This window comes from Hipposideros armiger, unplaced genomic scaffold (genome assembly GCF_001890085.2).
Source record: "Hipposideros armiger isolate ML-2016 unplaced genomic scaffold, ASM189008v1 scaffold_107, whole genome shotgun sequence".
Classification (NCBI taxonomy): Eukaryota; Metazoa; Chordata; class Mammalia; order Chiroptera; family Hipposideridae; genus Hipposideros; species Hipposideros armiger.
This window is the reverse complement of record NW_017731457.1, coordinates 2,486,069-2,505,073: the sequence shown is the minus strand read 5'-3', so window position 1 is coordinate 2,505,073 and position 19,005 is coordinate 2,486,069. Positions and strand designations below refer to the sequence as shown.

Sequence of the window (19,005 nt, the reverse complement as noted above, 5' to 3'; positions counted from 1 at the left end):
AAAATTTAAAAATACTGGGTCAGCCAAACCCAGCCTGTGGGCCAGTTTGCCCAAGAGGCAGCCACATACACAAATTTAGCATTTACTAATTCAGCAGCCATTCTCTGAGTGTCTTCACTCTGACAGGCCCCAAGCCCAGCCAGGGGCCCAGACAGGAACCTGATGCTATCTTTGCACCATGAGAGGAAGGAATATAAACAGCTGCCCATTCAACGAGAGGGGTGTTGGATCACATGTGTGAGGCAAAGTACGTGGGGACACAGAGGGGCGCCCTGGAGCTTCAGACTCCTGTGGGAGCCATCACTGTCCCGGGCTCCCTTCCATCAGGAGCTGCCTGGGGGGCAGTGCTCTGTCCGAGGTACAAGCTGAGGAGCGAGTGAGTGGGAGTGCACATGGAAGAGCCACTTTTAAAGTTGTTATTATTAAGAGAACTTGTTGCTTGTAATTGCTCCTCTTTAAGTCATTAATTGCTATTAAAAACAGTTCAAAAGACCTCCCCTCGGGGGGGGGGGGAGAAAACCATATTTGTGGATTAAAAGGCTCACTATTGTAATATGTCAATCAACTTACAGATTCGATCCAATCCCAACTAAAATCTCAGCAGTTTTTTGTTTGTTTGTTTGTTTGTTTGTTTAGTTCTGATAGACATTGACAAGCTGATTCTAAAACTTACAGGGAAGTGTCAAGGGTCCAAAAACGCCAAGAGAATCTTAAAAGAACAAAGCTGGAGGACCTAGCCTCCAGATATCAAATCAAGAGCAACTGTAAAATCATAGAAACTAGAACACTGAGGTATTGGTGAAAGGATAAAAGATCTATAGAACAGAAAAGAGTCGAGAAACCCACCCCTACATGTACAGTCACCTGGTTGATAGCAACAGTGACACTGAAGTGCAGTGGGAAAAGAATGACCTTTTTCAGTAAGCAGGGCTGGGTCGAGTGAACACCCGTAAGAAAAAAAAAAAATGAATCGCACACAATTCACGGACACCAAGTCAATGTCAGCTGGATGGCAGAGCTAGTTTAAAAGCTACAATAAAAGAACATAATCATGACCTTAAGATAAGCAAAGACCTCTTAAACTGGACACAAAAACGTTAACTGTGAAATAAAGGTTAAGGTCAACCAAAAGGTTGACAAATTGGATTAAGTTTAAGTCACAACTTCTAATCATCAAAACCACTATTAAGAGAGTAAAAAGGCAAGTTACAGAAGGTACATGATATTTGCAGTAATCTATCAAAGGACTTATATCTGATAACCCTATAGAAAAAATGGGCAAAATCTTGAACAGACAGACCTTCAGAAAGGAAGATAAATGGCCAATAAACACATGAAAAGGTCACTAGTCATCAGACAATTGCAAATTCAGCCTGCCTCCAGCCTCCCCACCCCCCTATTCACCCCCCATGGGCCTTCTGACAGCTGGTGTGACCATTTCAGTGCTGTCCAGAGCATGCTCCAATCAGGCCCCAGCCTGCCTTCCCACAACCTGGCCACCCCCAATCCTAACCACACACCCTCTTGATCTCACCAAACTGCAGCCCCAACACATCCATGGTCCTTCTCCCTCTGGGCCTCAGGTGGACCACCACAGCCTTTCGAACCCCGCTCCACTCAGACTCAACTCAAACGCCCCCTCCTGTGGAAAGCCTTCCGCATCCCCAAGTCAGAGCCTGGCCCTGCCCACTGGCTCGTCACACACGCGTTTTCCAGCACAGCCCACTCCAGATGAACCTATTCTCATGACTGCCCTTCCTTCCCATGGATGTCTGTCATAAGGGCTTGGCAAAGTCTCGTATAAACGTTTGTCTGACTTGATGGGTCCCAGGATGCTAGCCAGGGTTTCAATATCACAGTGTGCCCCACACCGCCCCTTTTACCAGAGGCTGGGGGGCTGCACGTGCTTCCCTGCATTCCTGTCAACACTACAGTCTCACAGCGCTCCTCATGAGCTGGCACTCTGCTGGGGAGGGGAGTTAGGACAAAGTGTACTCTGACTGATGCATTAAACCCTGTCCCATCCCCACCCTGGAGGGCAAAGACCGTCTCAAATACCCTCCTGGACTGAGGCTGATTTGGATCAGAGAGCAAATTCCAGTCTCCAGAAGGGTCCAAAGGTGGCATCTCTGTCAGCCATTTCTGGACAGTGAAAGCAGAGAGCATCTGGATTCCAGAGGTGCTGAAGGCCAAATCCAGACTGGTGGTGAGGGCGCTGGGGGCCAGCACAGCTGGGGAGATTTGTCTGCACACAGAGCCTCCTCCTGGATGCCCTGCGCCTGCAAGTCCAGGGTCAGTGCTTCCATGCTGTTCAAAGTACTTGCTGGTCAGACAGTTTGGTCCCATTGGTTTGGTTTTTAAAAATATCCATGCCCAAAGGTTTGGACACAGCATCCCAGGTGGCTAAGGCCTAAAAGACCTTAAAACACCAACTAGGAGCAACCAGAAATCGTGGTGAGAATTCCTGAGATAGCCCTGGGCCATGCACAGTCCCCACATGAGGCCCCATCACATCCCGCAGACCTGGTGGGTAGGAGAACTCTGTGCTATGGCGGAAATCGCCTGTGCTCACTGGAAATAAGAGGTGAGCGACAAGGATGCAGGATTTACAGTGCAAAGTCAGGCTGTGGCCCAGCTGTACCAGCTAAGTACGTGACCTCTCTGAGTCTCAGTTTTCTCATCTTTGAAATGGGATATTAACAATGTCTAAGAGATTTAAGGCAGAATGGCAAAGTGGGGAAAAAACGGGGTGTGAAGTTTGCAGATCTGGGTTAAAAAGTCAACTCTGCTACTTATAAGTTAGGTGGCCTTGAGCGAATTCCTCAATCACTCGTGCCTCAGTTTCCTCATCTGCAAAATGGAATTATAACGCTTTCCTTAAAGGTCTCCTGTGAGATTGGAGATGGTATTAATAGGAAGGAAAAAATAATGAGGAATGCCACTTGGGGGCTCATCACGCACCAGGACCAGTGCAAAGAGCTCTACAATGGATCCCTATTTAATTTTTACAACCCTATGACATAAGTACTATTATTATCTCCGATTTACAGTTAAGGACGTGGACTTCAAAAGATTAAGTAATGGCAAACGTCACATGGCTCCTATGTAGTAGAGTCAGAATTCAAGCCTTAGTCACCCAACTTTAGGGCCAAGGACTGAACCCCTGCACTGTAAACGTCTCCCTGTACAGTGTTCCCCTAAAGCCCCTGGCACAGCAGGTAGTCAACATGGCAGCATAGAGGATGGGAAAGGGTTGTGCAGGGTAGAATGCCACACCATGAGGTTAAAGTTTAAGATTATGAAGAGGGAAATACAGTTTCAGCATCCTGGCAGAGAGCAACAGTTAGAATCCACCAGATACAAGTGCTCCCACAGTTTAGGGGTTTTATTTCAAGTCCATCTTGCAAGGCCAGAGACGCGACGGGGAGAACGGAGGCTCCATGCGCTCCCACGGCACACCCATGTCCTCACTCATGGTGGGAGTAGGGTGGGGGGGACACACCATCATTGCACAGACAAGGAAACACAGGCCCACTCACTGTAAGCTGGGATCTGGACACCGGTCCCCTTATTTTGACTACCACATTTTTTCCCACCAAAAATACTTTGCTACACCAGGAATGCACGTTATCAGCCCCAGCTGGAAAAGGCTGGCTTCCAACTAACCTGCCCATCTTCGCAATATGCGTGTCCCCCCCGCCCCGCGCACACACACACAGAGCACATTTTCTCCATCCCTCCATCAGGGTTAATTCCTTCTTTCTTAAAGCTCCAGGAGCCTGTGGCTTCCCCACCAACCAGCTCTCTCTGATGAGTGATGAGGCCGCCCACCCTGCCTAGCAGAGGCCCTGGTTAGATAATGCACATGAAAGCACTTCATAAAAATTTTTAAAAAGGACATTTCAACATCCTGACTTCTCAGCTTCTTTCATGTAAATGCTACCTCTATTCCTGCAGCACCTAGTGCTTGGAGCAAAATACATTCTGACACAAAAACTAAGCAGCTACCATGGAGCAATGCTAGGTGACGTCATAACATCACCTCATTTAATACTTGCAAGAGCTCCGTGAGATTGGGGTTATTGCCACTATTTAGCAGATGAGAAAAATGAGGCAGAGCGAGGTTAAGGGTCTTGCCCAGGATCTACCCAGCATTTGACTGCAAACTTGATAAACATGAGGACTTTATTATTTTATTCATGGCTATCTGGGACTTAGTAGGGCCTCTGCAAATAGTTGCTGAGTTTTCTAAACTGTAAAACTAATGCCCCTGTCAATGGTATAGCAGGTCCCCCAACAATGTTGTTTCATTATAATGTTAATGAGATGCCCTAGGAACTTAACTTTTGTTTATGTCAATTAGCCTACCGTAAAATTGGTTTTGTTATCCTCTCAACGTCTTGTATAGGACGTACTGTACAAGAATTGTATTCCCTGAATATCTGCTTTCAAGTTTGCGGACTAGAACTTTTCTGGGAGAGAAAACTGTTACCTGAGATCTCCTTGTGGAATTCGGGGAGCCCTCAAGGGCAGAGCTGTGCCCTGGTGGTCTCCCAGCACAGGGCTTGGCCTGGTAGGCCCCACTCAAACCTCCCTGCAACAATGTGACCTGGTTGCAGCCATGATACAGAACTCAATCGTGAGGAGGCAGTGGTGTAGTCACTTAGTCACACCTCCACCATCATTTTTTCATATCTACAAACCCTCTGAACTCTTACATCCTTAATATTTTTAATTAAATTAAGTCACCTTTTTAATTAAACTTTCTTAAAAGGAAGCTTTATGGAAGGTTAAAAAAATCAATAAAATAAAAACAGTAAAATCAAGCTGGATACTGTCTAGAAATATATACAGTAAAACCTTGGATTGCGAGTAACTTGTTCTGAGAGTGTTCCGCAAGACGAGCAAACATTTCTAATAAATTTTAACTTAATAAACGAGCGATGTCTTGCAATATGAATAGTATGTGACGCCGAACGTCACATGATCACAACTGAGCCAATGGTTCTTCTCTCTCTATCTGCGGGAGTGTGGGAGATCGTCTCCCATGCTCGGAGGTTATGGAGGAGATCTCCTCTGCAGAGGAGGAGAAAAAGGCAGAGGAATCCCTCACTTCAAATGAGATTAGGGAGATGTGTAAAATGTGGGAAAACAGTGCAAAATTTTGTAGAAAAGCACCACCCGAATAAGGCTGTTGCAGTGCGAGCGATGAATCTGTTTAACGATAATGCAATGTCACATTTCTGCGAAACCCTCAAAAGGAGGCAAAAGCAGTGTCATTGGATAGGTTCCTTGTTAAAGTTGCACGAATAAAAAGATTCCACTGAGCCAACAGATAGCAGTGATTCCGTTAGTGACAGTGAAATCCGTCCTACACAATAACCCTCCTCTCTCTTGTCTCCCTCACACCAGCCACGAAGGTTTTCAAAGGTAAATGCAGGTTAATTTATTTTTCTTTATATTTTGTATTTTCTTTATTGTTTTGCATTATAATCATTTTTATATGAATATTTTTGGGTTGTAGAATGAATCATCTGAGTTTCCATTATTTCTTATGGGGAAATTCACTTTGATATACAAGTACTTTGGATTACAAGCATGTTTCTGGAACGAACTATGCTCGCAAACCAAGGTTTTACTGTATTTGGTTTTCGTCCAGAGCTCATAAAACCTTTGGAAATCCCTAAATGATAAGAGATAAAGGAGTCTTCTGTTATTCAAAATAAGCCCCTTTCTACCAGTTTACATTACTAACTTAATTTTGGAAAGCCCCTAAGGATGGGGCTAGTAGCCAAGGGAACCAACACTGTGATTAAAGGGTTAGAACTTTCAGCCTCATCCTTGACCTCCAGGGAGGAGAGGGGGGCTGAAGGTTGAATTAATCCCCAATTCCCAGTGATTTAATCAATCGTGCCCACATAATAACCCAAAAGGATGGGGTTTGGAGAGCCTCAGGGTTGCTAACCAGGTGAAGGTGCCAGACAGTGGGGTGCCTAAAGAGGGCATGGGAACTCCGGGCCCTTCCCCGTCCCTTGCCCTATGAACCTCTTCCGTTTGGCTGTTCCTGAGTTGGGCGAGTATCTGTTAGAGAGTGAAATGCTCCAGCCTGCACTTCTCCATGGCCTTCAGGCTAACAGCTCCTGCTACAGGTACACTAGTTACCTAAAGAAGTTCTACTTCAGGTCTGAGTATTTTGCAAAAACAGCCCCTTGTCTGAAGGTGCCTCTCCTAAAGAGCTGGTAAATTATGTACAAAATAACAACTGTTTAGCAAAGATTTATGGGAGCCTCAAGACCCCGTCTCAGATCAGCGGGGGTCAATGGCCCTACTGGGGGAGATTTATTTAGAGACTTCACTCTCCCTTGGATCCCAGTGGGCACTTAGCTGTCTCCAGTCCTCACCCACCTCTTGCCCCGCCCCTTCTCCCTTCCCTTCACATAAAAGGGCTGAATTTGGGGCGCTCCTAATGTAAGCATGACGTATACTTTTAAGGATTTAGCAATCTAACTTGGTTTACTGAATTATAGTTGGATTTATTTTGTAGTTTGTTATTTTTTTCCTCTTCCTTGTTTCTCTCCCTCACTGCTGGATTTAACTGCTCCGCTTTCCCAAGGCCACATGCATACCTGGTTAACCTAGCTAATCAGCAAAACACTAACTTGCAAGCAACTGAGTCAGGTGTCTAGACGCTGGCAACCAGGCTGCAATTCTGGATTGCAATTTTCTGTCAGACGACATATGAATCACCCATAAGACCGGGTTTGAGATAACCATCGCAGAACCAATGGGGGACCCCAGGAGATGTTCTTCCGGACAAGTCACAAGACTAACTCCCCATTTTATTTGTTCTGCTTCTTCTTGTGTGCCTATAAAACCTTCTGACTGTTCTAGGAACAGGGTGATGGCCTTTGGACAGGAATCCACCATCCTCCTGGCGCTTTCAACAAACCTGCTTTTCTTTCCACCAACCTCGTCTCTCCATTAGATTACTGGCTTATGAGCCGCAGGCAGCCGAACCTTAACCCAGTAACACTAAGATGAATTCGCGGCAGTGTTAAGCTCCCCATCTTCTCAAGCTGGTGCCTTCTCGATCAATAAATCTTTCCTTATTCCAAACTCTGACATTTTGAGTTTTGGCCCTTTGAAGTGTCGGGCACACAAACCTTGAACTGGTAACTTCTCCTTTCATAATAAACTGCTAACTTAGTAAGTAAACTCTTTTCCTGAGTTCTGTGAGCCACTCTAGCAGATTAATCAAACCTGAGGAGGAGGTATGGGAACCTCTGATTTATAGTTGGTTGGTCAGAAGCACAGATGACAACCTGGACTTGAGACTGGCATCCGAAGGGGGTGGGGAGCCTCGTGGGATTGAGCCCTTAACCTGTGGGATCTGACGCTAACCTCAGGCAGATAGTGTCAGACCCAGGTGATTTCAGGAGGGTTAGAGAATTGCTTGCTGTGGGGAAAACTTCCCCCACATCTCGTCACAGAAGTATTGGGAGTAGAGGAAAAAAAACAGTTTTCCTCTTATACTGTCACTGCCCAAAGCTCTAAGCCTGAGGTAGCTCTTTTCATTTAAAAAAAGAAATTAGCAAGTGATAGGGAATAAGGACATATTAGTACCAAACTGCAATTCTCTCCTTGTCAGTAATGAAAAGGATTGAGAGGAAATTATAAAAGGAGTAATTGTCTTGCTATATGTTCCTGTGCAAACAGCACCTCTATGATCCCATCTGTTTACAAAATGGAAAGGTCATGCTGGAGCCTGGAGTAAATGAAAACAGTGCCAGCTCCAGCTCTGCTTGGGTGGATGACCTCGGCTAGAGCCTTCCACATCCCTGAATCTTAGGTTATCTTATCTGTAAAATGTGCCTTCTGCTCTGTATGGTCCCTGTGAGGTTCAAGTAAGACAGACATAAAAGGACCTTGCAAACTCTAAAGTGCAGTGTAAATATAAGACAGATTTGAAGCATCGTCTGTCTACAACAAGGCAAAAGCCAAGACGTGACCCCAAATGCTGCAAGGAAGCTGTGCCTCTTACTGGCTGAGTCCTGACCAAGGCCTAAGTACAGAATGCTTCTTGGATCAACGGAGACTTCCGAGCACTCCAGATTGCTGAGAAAGAGGGATCCCAAGCAGTTTACTTACGTTGGCTGAATTTTGGTAAACTCAGGGATTTCATCTTTTTTCTTTCTGAAGAGGAACCAGTAGGTTAGGAGACCCACAATGAGTGAAAACAGAATCATGTCCGTCATGCTGAAAAGAGACACTTCTTCAGCCACTGTCTCAGAGGTGGTGGCGCTGGTATCTATGTTGGAGTCCTCCATGATGACCAAGAAACTGTCGGGAGGGAAAAATGACAGACTTCAGTAGGGAGGAGGAGGGTCCACCTGAGGCCTGCAGGGGAGCCCCCTCCCTGAGAACTTCAGGCTGGGCCTCCTGCCCCAAGGGCTGAAGGAATAAGCCAGGACAGAAGCTTCCTTCTCAGCAAGCCCCCCGCCCAGACATGGACGTAGGCCTGAATGGGCACTAAAAGAGCAAGCGGTCCTCGTGGGTCAGCCAAGCCAGCCCAGGGTGGACCTTAGCTGTAGGCTATGGCTGGAGCTAGGACTGGGCCCCCTGCAGACAGAGAATAGAAGCCACAGACTCCCAGGACCATCAAGCATCCTCCAGCCACACAAAGACACAGCAGAGGGGCTGGTTCCACGTGAGAGGGGACCACTTCACCACAAACCCTTTCCCCAAATGTGCGGCAGGCTGGGGTTGCCCCAGACTCTGCACATTCAGGTCTTCAGGACAGACAGGCTCCTGGGAAATAACCTGAGCTCTTGGAACATGTTGCCTACTAAGAATGTCTCTGTACACGCAGACAGTTGATGCCAGCAACGTAAGTAAGTGTGAATACTTGGGACTCTGAATCACCTCATATCAGTGTGACCTCTGGGGTGCTGGAGGCTAAGCAAGCTTAGAGACACTGGCGCTCCACACCTACAAGACTGACTCTTGAAAAAACCCTGGACACCAGGCTCAAATGAGCCTCCCCGCTGGCCATACTTCATACGCACTGGCACACGCGGTTGCCGCGAGAATTAAGTGTTTGTCCATGTGACTCCACTGGGAGAGAACTGGAAGCTACAAAGACAGGCTTCCTGGTTTCTCCTGGCCTCTGCCCTATGGAGCTTTCTCCTATGCTGATTTCAGTCGGTACCTTCTGCCGTAATAAACCATAACTGGGAGTAAAACAGGTTTCTGGAGTTCTGTGAGTCCTGGTGAGTCACTGAATCAGAGGGTGGTCTTGTCACACCAACCTAGTTAGTTCCCTTGAAAGACGCTCAGCTGGCCCTTCTACCACGGAAACCTGGCAGGTAGGTGGATCTGATATGAGTCAACACAGGCCAAAGTAAAAGTACATGCAACCTCGGAAGTCTGCTTCTGTCACTTAACAACGAGGCTGGATTCAGCTCTGGCACTGCATCATTCCATTTTGCTATCACTGCTTTTACCAACTGTGCTGCTTTCACCACACCCAAGACTCCCAGACTCAGTCAGGAATGCCTGTCATATCTCAGCAACTCAAGCAATAGACGATTACTTCATATCTGACTTCTGTTAGCTGACACTGCCTCCAGGAAACCACAGGGCCGGCCCTGAGCAGCTCGAGCACCCCGAGCACCCCAGCATCTGAGGGCTCCTGGCATCAGCCTACCCTCCTGCAACCTACTGGGAATGGGCCACTCAGAAAGGGCCCTCAAGCTTCATTCTTTATTTTCTCATTCATCTGAGGTGCTGTCTAATGGCTAAGTTCCGGAGATAAACACAGCCTTTTCCTTTTGATATCTTATGTTAAAGGACAAACCTAACTCTAGTGCCCACAGAGGGTATTGTTTATATTTAAGTATTAATTTATAAACACATTTAATATTTACTCAGTGTTAGTCCTGTCATTCTTTCCAACCTTGTCAGTCATCTGTCACGCCCACAAGCCTTCTGTCAAGCTCTCACAAAACCATGGAGAGAGAGGACCTGCTGGGGTGGATTCATGGATTCCGGAAGGACCACAAAACCATGAGGCAGCAGACACTCAGAGCCCTGCTGGTCTGGCCAGAACTAACGTGGTGACATGGGAAAGCCCCCAACTGGCATCCCTCAAAGAGCAGCACTCAGTGGACACCCGCTCCCTGTCCCGCCGCCCTTCCAACTCAGGTTGCCCTGACCCCTTATTTTATCAGGGGGGAGCTAACGCACATGAAGCTAAAAGACTGTTGACACATACGCAGGTTGACTGGCAACTCAAGAGAAAGCTCATTCCTGGCGGGTGATTTCTGAGCAATGGTGTGCTGGAGGGCAAGGGAGACTGTGGTATGTGCTCACACAACCCCATTCTTTCAATATGTTTGGTTCAAGCCACCCAGACTGCTGCAATAGACTCCTAATAGGCCTTTCTCCTCACGATAGCCAGAGGGATCCTTTGAAAAAGTAAGTCAGATCATGCCACCTCCCTCATCAAACCCCTCAAATGGCTTCATACTTAGTACAAAATCTAAAGTCCTTATCTGGCCTATAAGCCCCATATGATCTGGCCCTGGACACCACTCCCACTACATTGCTTACCACTCTGCCCTTTCCTCACACCTCACCCATCACACTGGACTTCTTGTGCCTCAGGGCCTTTGCACATGTTAACATGCTGCCCAGGGTTCTCTCCCTCGCTTCCTTCAGGTCTCCGCTCAGATGTCACCACCTCAGGGAGACTTTGCCTCACTATCTATCTGGTCACTTTCCCTGCTCTTGCCCCTCACAGCACGATCACTACCTGACAATACGTTTTTTTTCCCACTGGCCACCTCCCTAACTACAGGGTCAGCCCACAAAGGCAGGGAATTCATTTATGGCAGATAATGAGCCCTTAGTACCAATTTGTGGATCAATGAACATATGATTCTAGAAAACCTGGAATTGGCAAAGCATGGCACACAGATTACAGAGTGGTTTTATGATGTAGAAAGCATAACACAGATACAGCATTACAACATAGTTTTGAGGCTAAGTCCATTCTTCTCCATTCTTCCTGCCTCTCCGTCTTAGCTCAGAGTCAGGAGCCACAAATCCTTGCGCCACTGAGGAAACAAGCAGGCACTCCTACTAGGAATGTGACTGGCTCCCCGATGCAGGGAGGGGTGTGGCTCAGGCCCAGAAGCCCTCACAGCACACTGGACACAGCAATCGGAGCTGGGGTCTTAACAGAACTGAGAATGTTCCTGGGAGCTTTGACCCTGCGGTGGGAAACTTCAGACAGACAAGAGCTGCAGAGGAGCAGCGGGAAGGACCTGGCCATCATTTATTTGAGGCCATTTATCTGAGGCTGATCTACAATGAGGAATTGGAGGGTCCAAATGGGTAATGAGCTGCCTGAGTGGTGAAGCTAGAAAGGGGGCCTGGGCTCCCCAGGGGAGGGCTGTGCTCAGTACCTGTCTGAGCAGGAAGACCTACTGCACATGTGGCTCTCCCCTCTGCTGTGAGCTCCTGGGGGAGGAACAGGCTCCTGGGCACTCTGAATCTGGCACATGGTGGGAAGAAGGGCTGGCAGGCTGGCAAGAAGGAAGTCAACCTGGGAGGAAAAACCTTGATCCCACACTCCCCATACTAGGATACGGAGCAGTGTGCCTGCGGGCTGTAGCCGTGAACAAGCTGTTAAACCATTATCATCTCACCTAAACCATTATTTTTATTTTACACTTAAGCGCGCGCGCGCGCACACACACACACACACACACACCCCTCTCTGCCCTGCATCTCCGAAGCCCTGCCCATGAATTGGTAACTTGAAGCATGAGACAAATTTGGGTGGCAGTGTGCCCATTTGGCAATCCCCTAGGACAGTTCATGGAGCCCCTGCTATCTCAGTAAAATTTTCATGGTATTCTAGGTCCAAACAAACAGTTCTATCTGGGAAGTAGTAAGGTCTAAACAACCTCCGAAAACCTAGCTTTGCAAGACACCAAGTCATCAATAGGAATATAGATCTAACATTGAAACTGAACCACCCAGCAAATACTGATGCAGACAAATGTTAGAAAATCAGACACCTCTGGGAGTTTGCTGTGGTACCCTGCGGCGCCTTGGTAGTCTGGGAACCAAGGCCCTACGACATAAAGTCACGCTCCTCTGCTGTGTAAAATATTCTGATGGAACCATTTTGGGCGTCCTGCCTGATGAGTGTCCTCCATTTTAGGTGTGGCAGGGTGACCACAAGAACTGTCTGAGGTCCCCACAGGCACTCCAAGGCGACTATGGGAGTCCTGTGCAATCTTTCTGCCCTATGAGCTGTTTCTACTTTCTGTGTTTAGTGGGAAGGAGCACCAACCAGTGCAGAGCTCAGGGGGCCAAACGCAACATTTGCCAGGAACAGAAAAGAAAAAGAAGTGGACAGGAGAACATAGAAAGAGTAACTTCTTAACTAGACCAGGCTCCTGCCACAGCCCTGCCACCAGCTGGCTGGGCCTCCAGGCAAGTCCCTCCTGGCAGTAGGTTTTGAGGACCCCCATTTGTCAATTTAGGCACAGAAAAGGGGTACGTCAAAAGACCACCCAAATGGAGCAGATCTGAGTTGATCTTTTATTACAGATTAACTTTTCACTTTTATTATAAAAGACAGCATACTTACAGAAAAGGGCACAGACAGACGGACAGACAGGTGCTATTCCCCCTGAATTTCAACAACTGGCCGGTTCCTGCTGATGTTGTGGCCCAGTGTTAACAACTCCAGTCCCAGGGCCAGTCAGCAGGCCAAGGAGCTTTGCCAGCTTCCGAAAGAGCAAAGAGACAAGAACAGAAGGGCCCTTTCCCCATCCGTTTACAACACTGGAGTATAAAATTCCCTTCCAGGAAGTAGTTGCAGCTTTCATTTATTATGTGAAACTTCTGGTCAGTAAACAGGCTGATCAAACAACATGGCACTGACATAAGAGCAAGCCCATTGCCTGATGCAGCAACAAGGAAGGAAGGAAGGAAGGAGGCCAGCAAGCGCTTTAGTCAGCCCCTTCAGCAAGCAAATTATCCAGCAGCAAACAGTCACTGTCACCCTCAGGCATCCCAGATGAGGGTCTGGCATCCACCCCAGCTGCAGTGTGAAGAGGTCTGCTGAGGTTCACACACCTCTGCCAAGGTTTAGTGGCTGCAAGGCGAGAGGAAACCTGAAGGAAACAAAGCCTGCTCTTGCCTAACAGCTCATCCTCCCAAGACTGAGAGCTCAGAGGAAAGTAACCTCCCCAAGGCGGCCTGCTAAAGAGCAGTGCTCAAAAGAGCAATCGGGCCAGACTCCTCCCCAGCTAGTGTCCACAAACTTTATCATCCAAACCGAGATGTGGCCGGTGTAGGTTTCTTTGGGTTTACCCTGTTTCAGATTTTCTAAGCTTCTTGAATCACTAGATTTGAGGACTGTTCAGCTGTTATTTCTTCAAATACTTTCTCAGCCCCACCCTCTTTCTCCTCTTCTGGGACTATGACATAAATGTGTTTTCTTATTAGTCCCACGAGTTCCTGAGGATCGGTTCAGTTTTATCAGTCTAGTCTCTCTCTGTTGTTCAGACTGGGTAATTTCCACTGTTTTATCTTCAAGTTCACGGGTGATTTCCTCTGTCTTCTCCACTCTGATGTGGAGCCATCCACTGAGTATTTTGTTTTGTTATTGTATTTTTCAGTTCTAAGATGTCTGTTTGGCTCTTCTTTTATCTTGTATGAGTCCAACATCTGTGTCATCTTGATGTTGGCATCTGTTATTTTTTCCCATGCAAGTTGAGCTACTCCTAGCTCTTAGTATGGTGATTTTTTATTGTACCCTGAACATTTTGTGTATTACAACACTCTAAATCTTATTTAAATCCTGTCTTTTACAAGGTCTTCTTTGCCACTACATTGGTGGGGGATGCAGGGCGCCAACTCACTGCTGTCACTTATCGGCACATCCCAACAGTTACAATGCCATGGGGAGGCCAGGTGTTGGGGGGGAAATAGAGCTCTGAGGATGAAAAAGGTAAGACAGTCCAAAACAAAAAGATTGCACCAACATCTGAGCTGGGTCATGAGAAATGAACAGGGTCCACCAGCCAGATGAGAGAAGGCAGAAGCAGCATGTACCAAGGCCCAAACCATGGAAGACCAGTAGCCACAGCATCTGGTGTGACTCACGTGTGGTATGATGGGATGCCTCTGCATGTGTGTGGGTGTAAGGGTGGTAAGAGACTGCCTTTTAAGTGATGTGGCTAAGGTCTTTGGGCCCTGGGCAGTTGGTGATGACAGGACGAGGGTGTGGCATGATTAGAAAGGACTGTGTCATAGGGAAGTAACCCTGTACAATGGTGCTTGCACCCACAATATCAATACAGTCACAGAGCCTTGACCAAGGCAATCTAAGGTAGAACATGCTCAGGCAAATGTTCCACAGCAGCTACCCAAATGACCCCAGCTGAAAACCTTTCCCCCAGATTACAGGGCTTACGCATGTGATCTGGAGGCACATGACTAGCCCTGTGTCTGTGTCTGACGCAACGATGTGAAAGAGGAAGGCAGCCAGAAAAGGTGGATCTGTGAAAGCATGACTTGGCGAGAAGCAGGCAGAAGAGCCAGCATCACTCAGCACAAATCGAGCTGACAAAACATGTGGGGTCTGCCCCTGAACTGCATCCGGTCGTGCAGAGCCACTTGGCCTTGTTTCAATCAGCCTCTCTGGGGCCTTAGCCACCCAACCTGAACTCCAAGTGAGGTGAATCCACCGCCTCCTAAGCCCTTGGCAACACACTCCAGGGCCTTCTGTGGCTATAATTTAATAACACTATTAAATAGCACAGGGCAATTTATGGGTACAAGATACTTCACAGGAGTTCTGTGAGAGAATAGAAAAAAACCCAAAAAACATTTATATATATATACATATATACATATATATATATATACATATATATATATATATATATGTATATATATATTATCTGCCTCCTGTTTCTGGCACAGAGCTCCTAAAAACCTTGGAATTTCCTGGGTGATAGGAGTGGATTTTGTTTTAATGAGGCAACTCTGAGTGGGCTCCTGGATTGGGGCTGGTGACCAGAAAGGCAAAGCCACGATGAGAAGCGAGGATTTCCAGCCCCTGCTGCCTACCAGTCTCCAGAGAGGGGAGAGGGAATGGAAATGGAGTTAATAATTGATCATGCCTATGTGAAGGAACCTCCATAAAAATCCCAATAGTACGGAGTTTGGAGAGCTTCCAAGTTGGTGAACACATCCACGTACTGAGAGGGTGACGCTCTCCAACTCCACGGGGACAGAAGCTCCTGCGCTCAGGACCCTCCCAGACCTCACCTTATGTATCTCTTCATCTGGGTGTTCATTTGTATCCCTTATCATATTCTCAATAAACTGGTAAATGAAAATAACTGTTTTCCTGAGTTCTGCGAGCTGTTTTAGCAAATTGGACCTGAGGAGGGGGTCATGGGAACCCCCATTTGTAGCCTACCAGTGAGAAGCAGGAATAGGGGTGACAGTCTGACAAAAACCCCAGAGAGTTATCAGAACACCTCGCCACACACTGGCAGGTCATGCTACAGTTTGCATGGCACGTCCTGAGTCCACGCAGCGAGACTGCGGCATGGACATGATGCTCCCCTCCCTTTTACAGAAACAGGAATGGGATGAGCTGATGCCCACACAGCCTTCCAAAGTGAACATGCACTAAGCACTCATTAATAGAGGTAAGGGTGGGTTCCATACTTGGCATAGACAAAGTGGAACACAATCAGAAAGAGTCCCCAGGGGCCGGCCGAGTGGCGTGTTGGTTAGGAATTGGTTTGGGATGCCAGCTCTGAGCAGCAGGGCCGCCGGTTCGGATCCCACATGAGGGCCAGTGACGATGCGCCCTCTACAGCTAAGATTGTGAACAACAGCTTGACCTGGAGCTGGGTTGCCGTGAACAGCCATCCAACGGTCAGTGAGTGACTGCCTCACTCGGGAAGAGCACAATGATAATACCAACATGGGCTAGTGAAGCAATGTCCTCCACAACTAGACTGAAGAACAAAAGGACAGCAACTAGTCTGTTCCCCTTCCCCAATTCCCCAACACTGTTCCCCTCCCTCAATTCCCCAATTAAAAAAAAGGAGTCCCCAGAATGGAGCAGCCCCCAAAACACGAGAAACAGTACAGGAACTGGAAAGGTTTACTACCCTAAAGAAAAGAAGGTTCAGAGGCAGCTGACCTCTTCTTTGGGTAGTCAGAAAACAGGAGGGAGAGGCCCCACAGTGCAGATGTGGGGTCTGGTAATGGGGGCAGAGACACATACACTCTCCAAGAACTTTCTGACAAAAGAAAGAGAATGTGCTGCTGTGAGGCATGCCCCCCACCCCCACCCCCATCAGAGCAGATGTGCCAACAGAAGGCTGAGTAATCTGGGTTTAATGACAGAGAGAGTGCCTGCCACCCCAGGGGCCTGGGACAAGACCAACCAAATTAATGTTCATTAAACTGAGCTGGCTGATTGGTGACAGTGTGTGTGTGGGGGTGGGAGGTGGGGAACGACCCGCCAAGTCTCTGACCTGAATTAATACTTAAATACTGATTCTTGGATCTCTTTCACTGAACCCTTTGAACACACACACAGTTCTAGTTTACATTGAACAGGAGCTATAGAAAGCTAGGATGAACATTATACATGGTGATACGTGATCCCACAGCATATCCTAAGGACTCAAGAAAGAGGAAGAGAAACTGGGAGGCTTAGGGCAGACCTCTGAAAAAAGGCAAGAAGGAGGAAGTGCTAACTCTTTTAATTAAAAAAATGGGTCCCAAGAACACTCTGCGCTTCACACAGAGCTGCTTCCAGCTTTAACAAGGAGCTGCTTCCGGGGTAAATGGCCTTCTGGTTGCCCCAAGCACACCATTATTACATCCTAATTATGTCATTTCAAACCCAACGTGGTCTGCACAGACACCCATGCTGCTGCCTGATGGTACCTTCACTGCTCCTTCTAGTGCCAAGACAGAAGACTTGGCATCTGTAAATCATGACAGAGAAAAAGCAATGCTGGACTCCTGTGCCTCCAGCACCCAGGCACCTCCACGACCATTTGTGCCAAGAATTCTAGCCTCTCCCTGCACAGCCTCCAGCGACAGGAGACTTACCACCTCCTGGCCTCTTCTTCCCTTGCTCAAATGTTTATGTTAAAGGGTGAAAAGTCAGGCCAGAAGCTGACCACTCACATGGTTACTTTCTCTCTAGTTTCATTTTTTCCATACATAAATATACTATACACACACATACACATATGCTCATACAAAAAGCAGATCAAGTATACCCTATTTTATAAAATATTTTTTCATGTTGTTAGAGGATCCTTTATGATGACATTTTCTTTGGCTGCCCAGTAGTCCATTGATTTGATGTACCATTATTTACTTATTTCCCTAGTCTTTATTTATTTATTTATTTAAGATTTTTATTGGGGAATTGGGGGGATGAGAACAGTGCTGGGGAATTGGGGGAAGGGGAACAGACAAGTTGCTGTCGTTTTGTTCTTTAGTCTAGTTGTGGAGGACGTTGTTTCACTGGCCCAAGTTGGCACCATCATTGCGCTCTTCCCGGGTGAGGCAGATCAGTCGCCGGCTTCTGGACGGCTGCTCACTGCGGCTGCTGGCCGCTCACGCTGGCTGCTGGCTACACACGGTAGCCCATGGCAACCCACTGCCGCAGGGGCTGCAGCCTACACCGTCGCAGGCGACTCATGGCAGCCCAGCTCCAGGTTGAGCTGCTGGTCAGCATCTTAGCTGTAGAGGGCAGTGTCACTGGCCCTCATATGTGGGATCTGAACCGGTGCCCTCTGGCGTCCCAAGCCAGTTCTTAACCATTGCGCCACTCAGCCGGCCCTTCCCTAGTCTTTATTTATTGAAGTATTTTTGATCACGTAAATACATGTGGGCACGAGGGAGAAAAGATGAGAGAAACAAGGCCCTGTTGTTCAGAAGTTCCCCATCTGGTCAAGGAAACACTGCTGACAAAGGTGAGAAATGCAGTGAAATAAATGTTTTCAAAGTGCTGTGGGGATAGGGAAGGAGTGAGTAACCTACCCCAGGAAAATGGGGGAATACTCCACAAATGGGTAATTTTAGCAGAGTTGTTTCCAATTCCTCCCTTTGCTGAATAACAGTAGCAGTGGTTGCCCGCTATACAAGCGCTGGGCTGGGCGCTGCTTGGGGGTATGTATGTGAACGTGTCAGCCACCTTTCACTGAAGTTATTATGATCTCCTTTTAAATGTGGAGATCAGTGCTCAGATCAGTTTCAGAGGTCTGTGGGAGTCACACAGCTGGAAAGTGGTGGGGCTTGAATGAAAATGTGTCTTTCTGAAATCCATTCTGATTTCCTCCCTAAATTATATTAATAAAAACATCTTTAAACAAAAAGCTTTTCTCTTTAAAAAAAAAATCCTTAAATTCTTACGTACCTAGATTTGAGTTTATATAACTTTTGATACATATGTTGCCTTCAAATAGGATCAGCCTCCAGCCAGGCTGGGGGGACGGGAAGAAAGACATAAATTATCAATATAGGGAATGAAAGAGGAGATATCATTAGATTCCACAGACATTAAAAGGGTAACATTGGAAATTATGAACAAAAATATGCCAACATTTGATAACTTAGATGAAATGGACAAATTTATTAGTAGACACAAACTACAGAGATCACCCAAGAAAAGTAGATAACCTAAAGATTTATCTAAAAGAATTCAAATTAGTACTTAAAACTGTCACCAAAACTCAACACCAGGAGCAGAGAGCTTCACTGGTGAATTCTATCAAGCGTTTAAGGAAGAAATAATACCAATTCTACACAACATCTGTCAGAAAACAAGACTCCTCAACTCATTTCATGAGGCCTGTATTGCCCCACACTGAAGCCAGATAGGAAGGAAGGAAGGAAGGAAGGAAGGAAGGAAGGAAGGAAGGAAGGAAGGAA

At 47.1% G+C, this 19,005-nt stretch overlaps 1 protein-coding gene across 1 annotated transcript in view; it reads right to left on the bottom strand.

The window, feature by feature from the left end:
- POR (cytochrome p450 oxidoreductase) overlaps window positions 1–19,005 on the bottom strand; it is an 80,102-nt gene that overhangs the window by 29,683 nt on the left and 31,414 nt on the right. Inside the window, exon 2 of the mRNA XM_019646834.1 lies at window positions 8,149–8,340. Within this exon, the coding sequence (XP_019502379.1) occupies window positions 8,149–8,340 (192 nt within the window). The remainder of the gene's footprint in view (window positions 1–8,148; window positions 8,341–19,005) is intronic.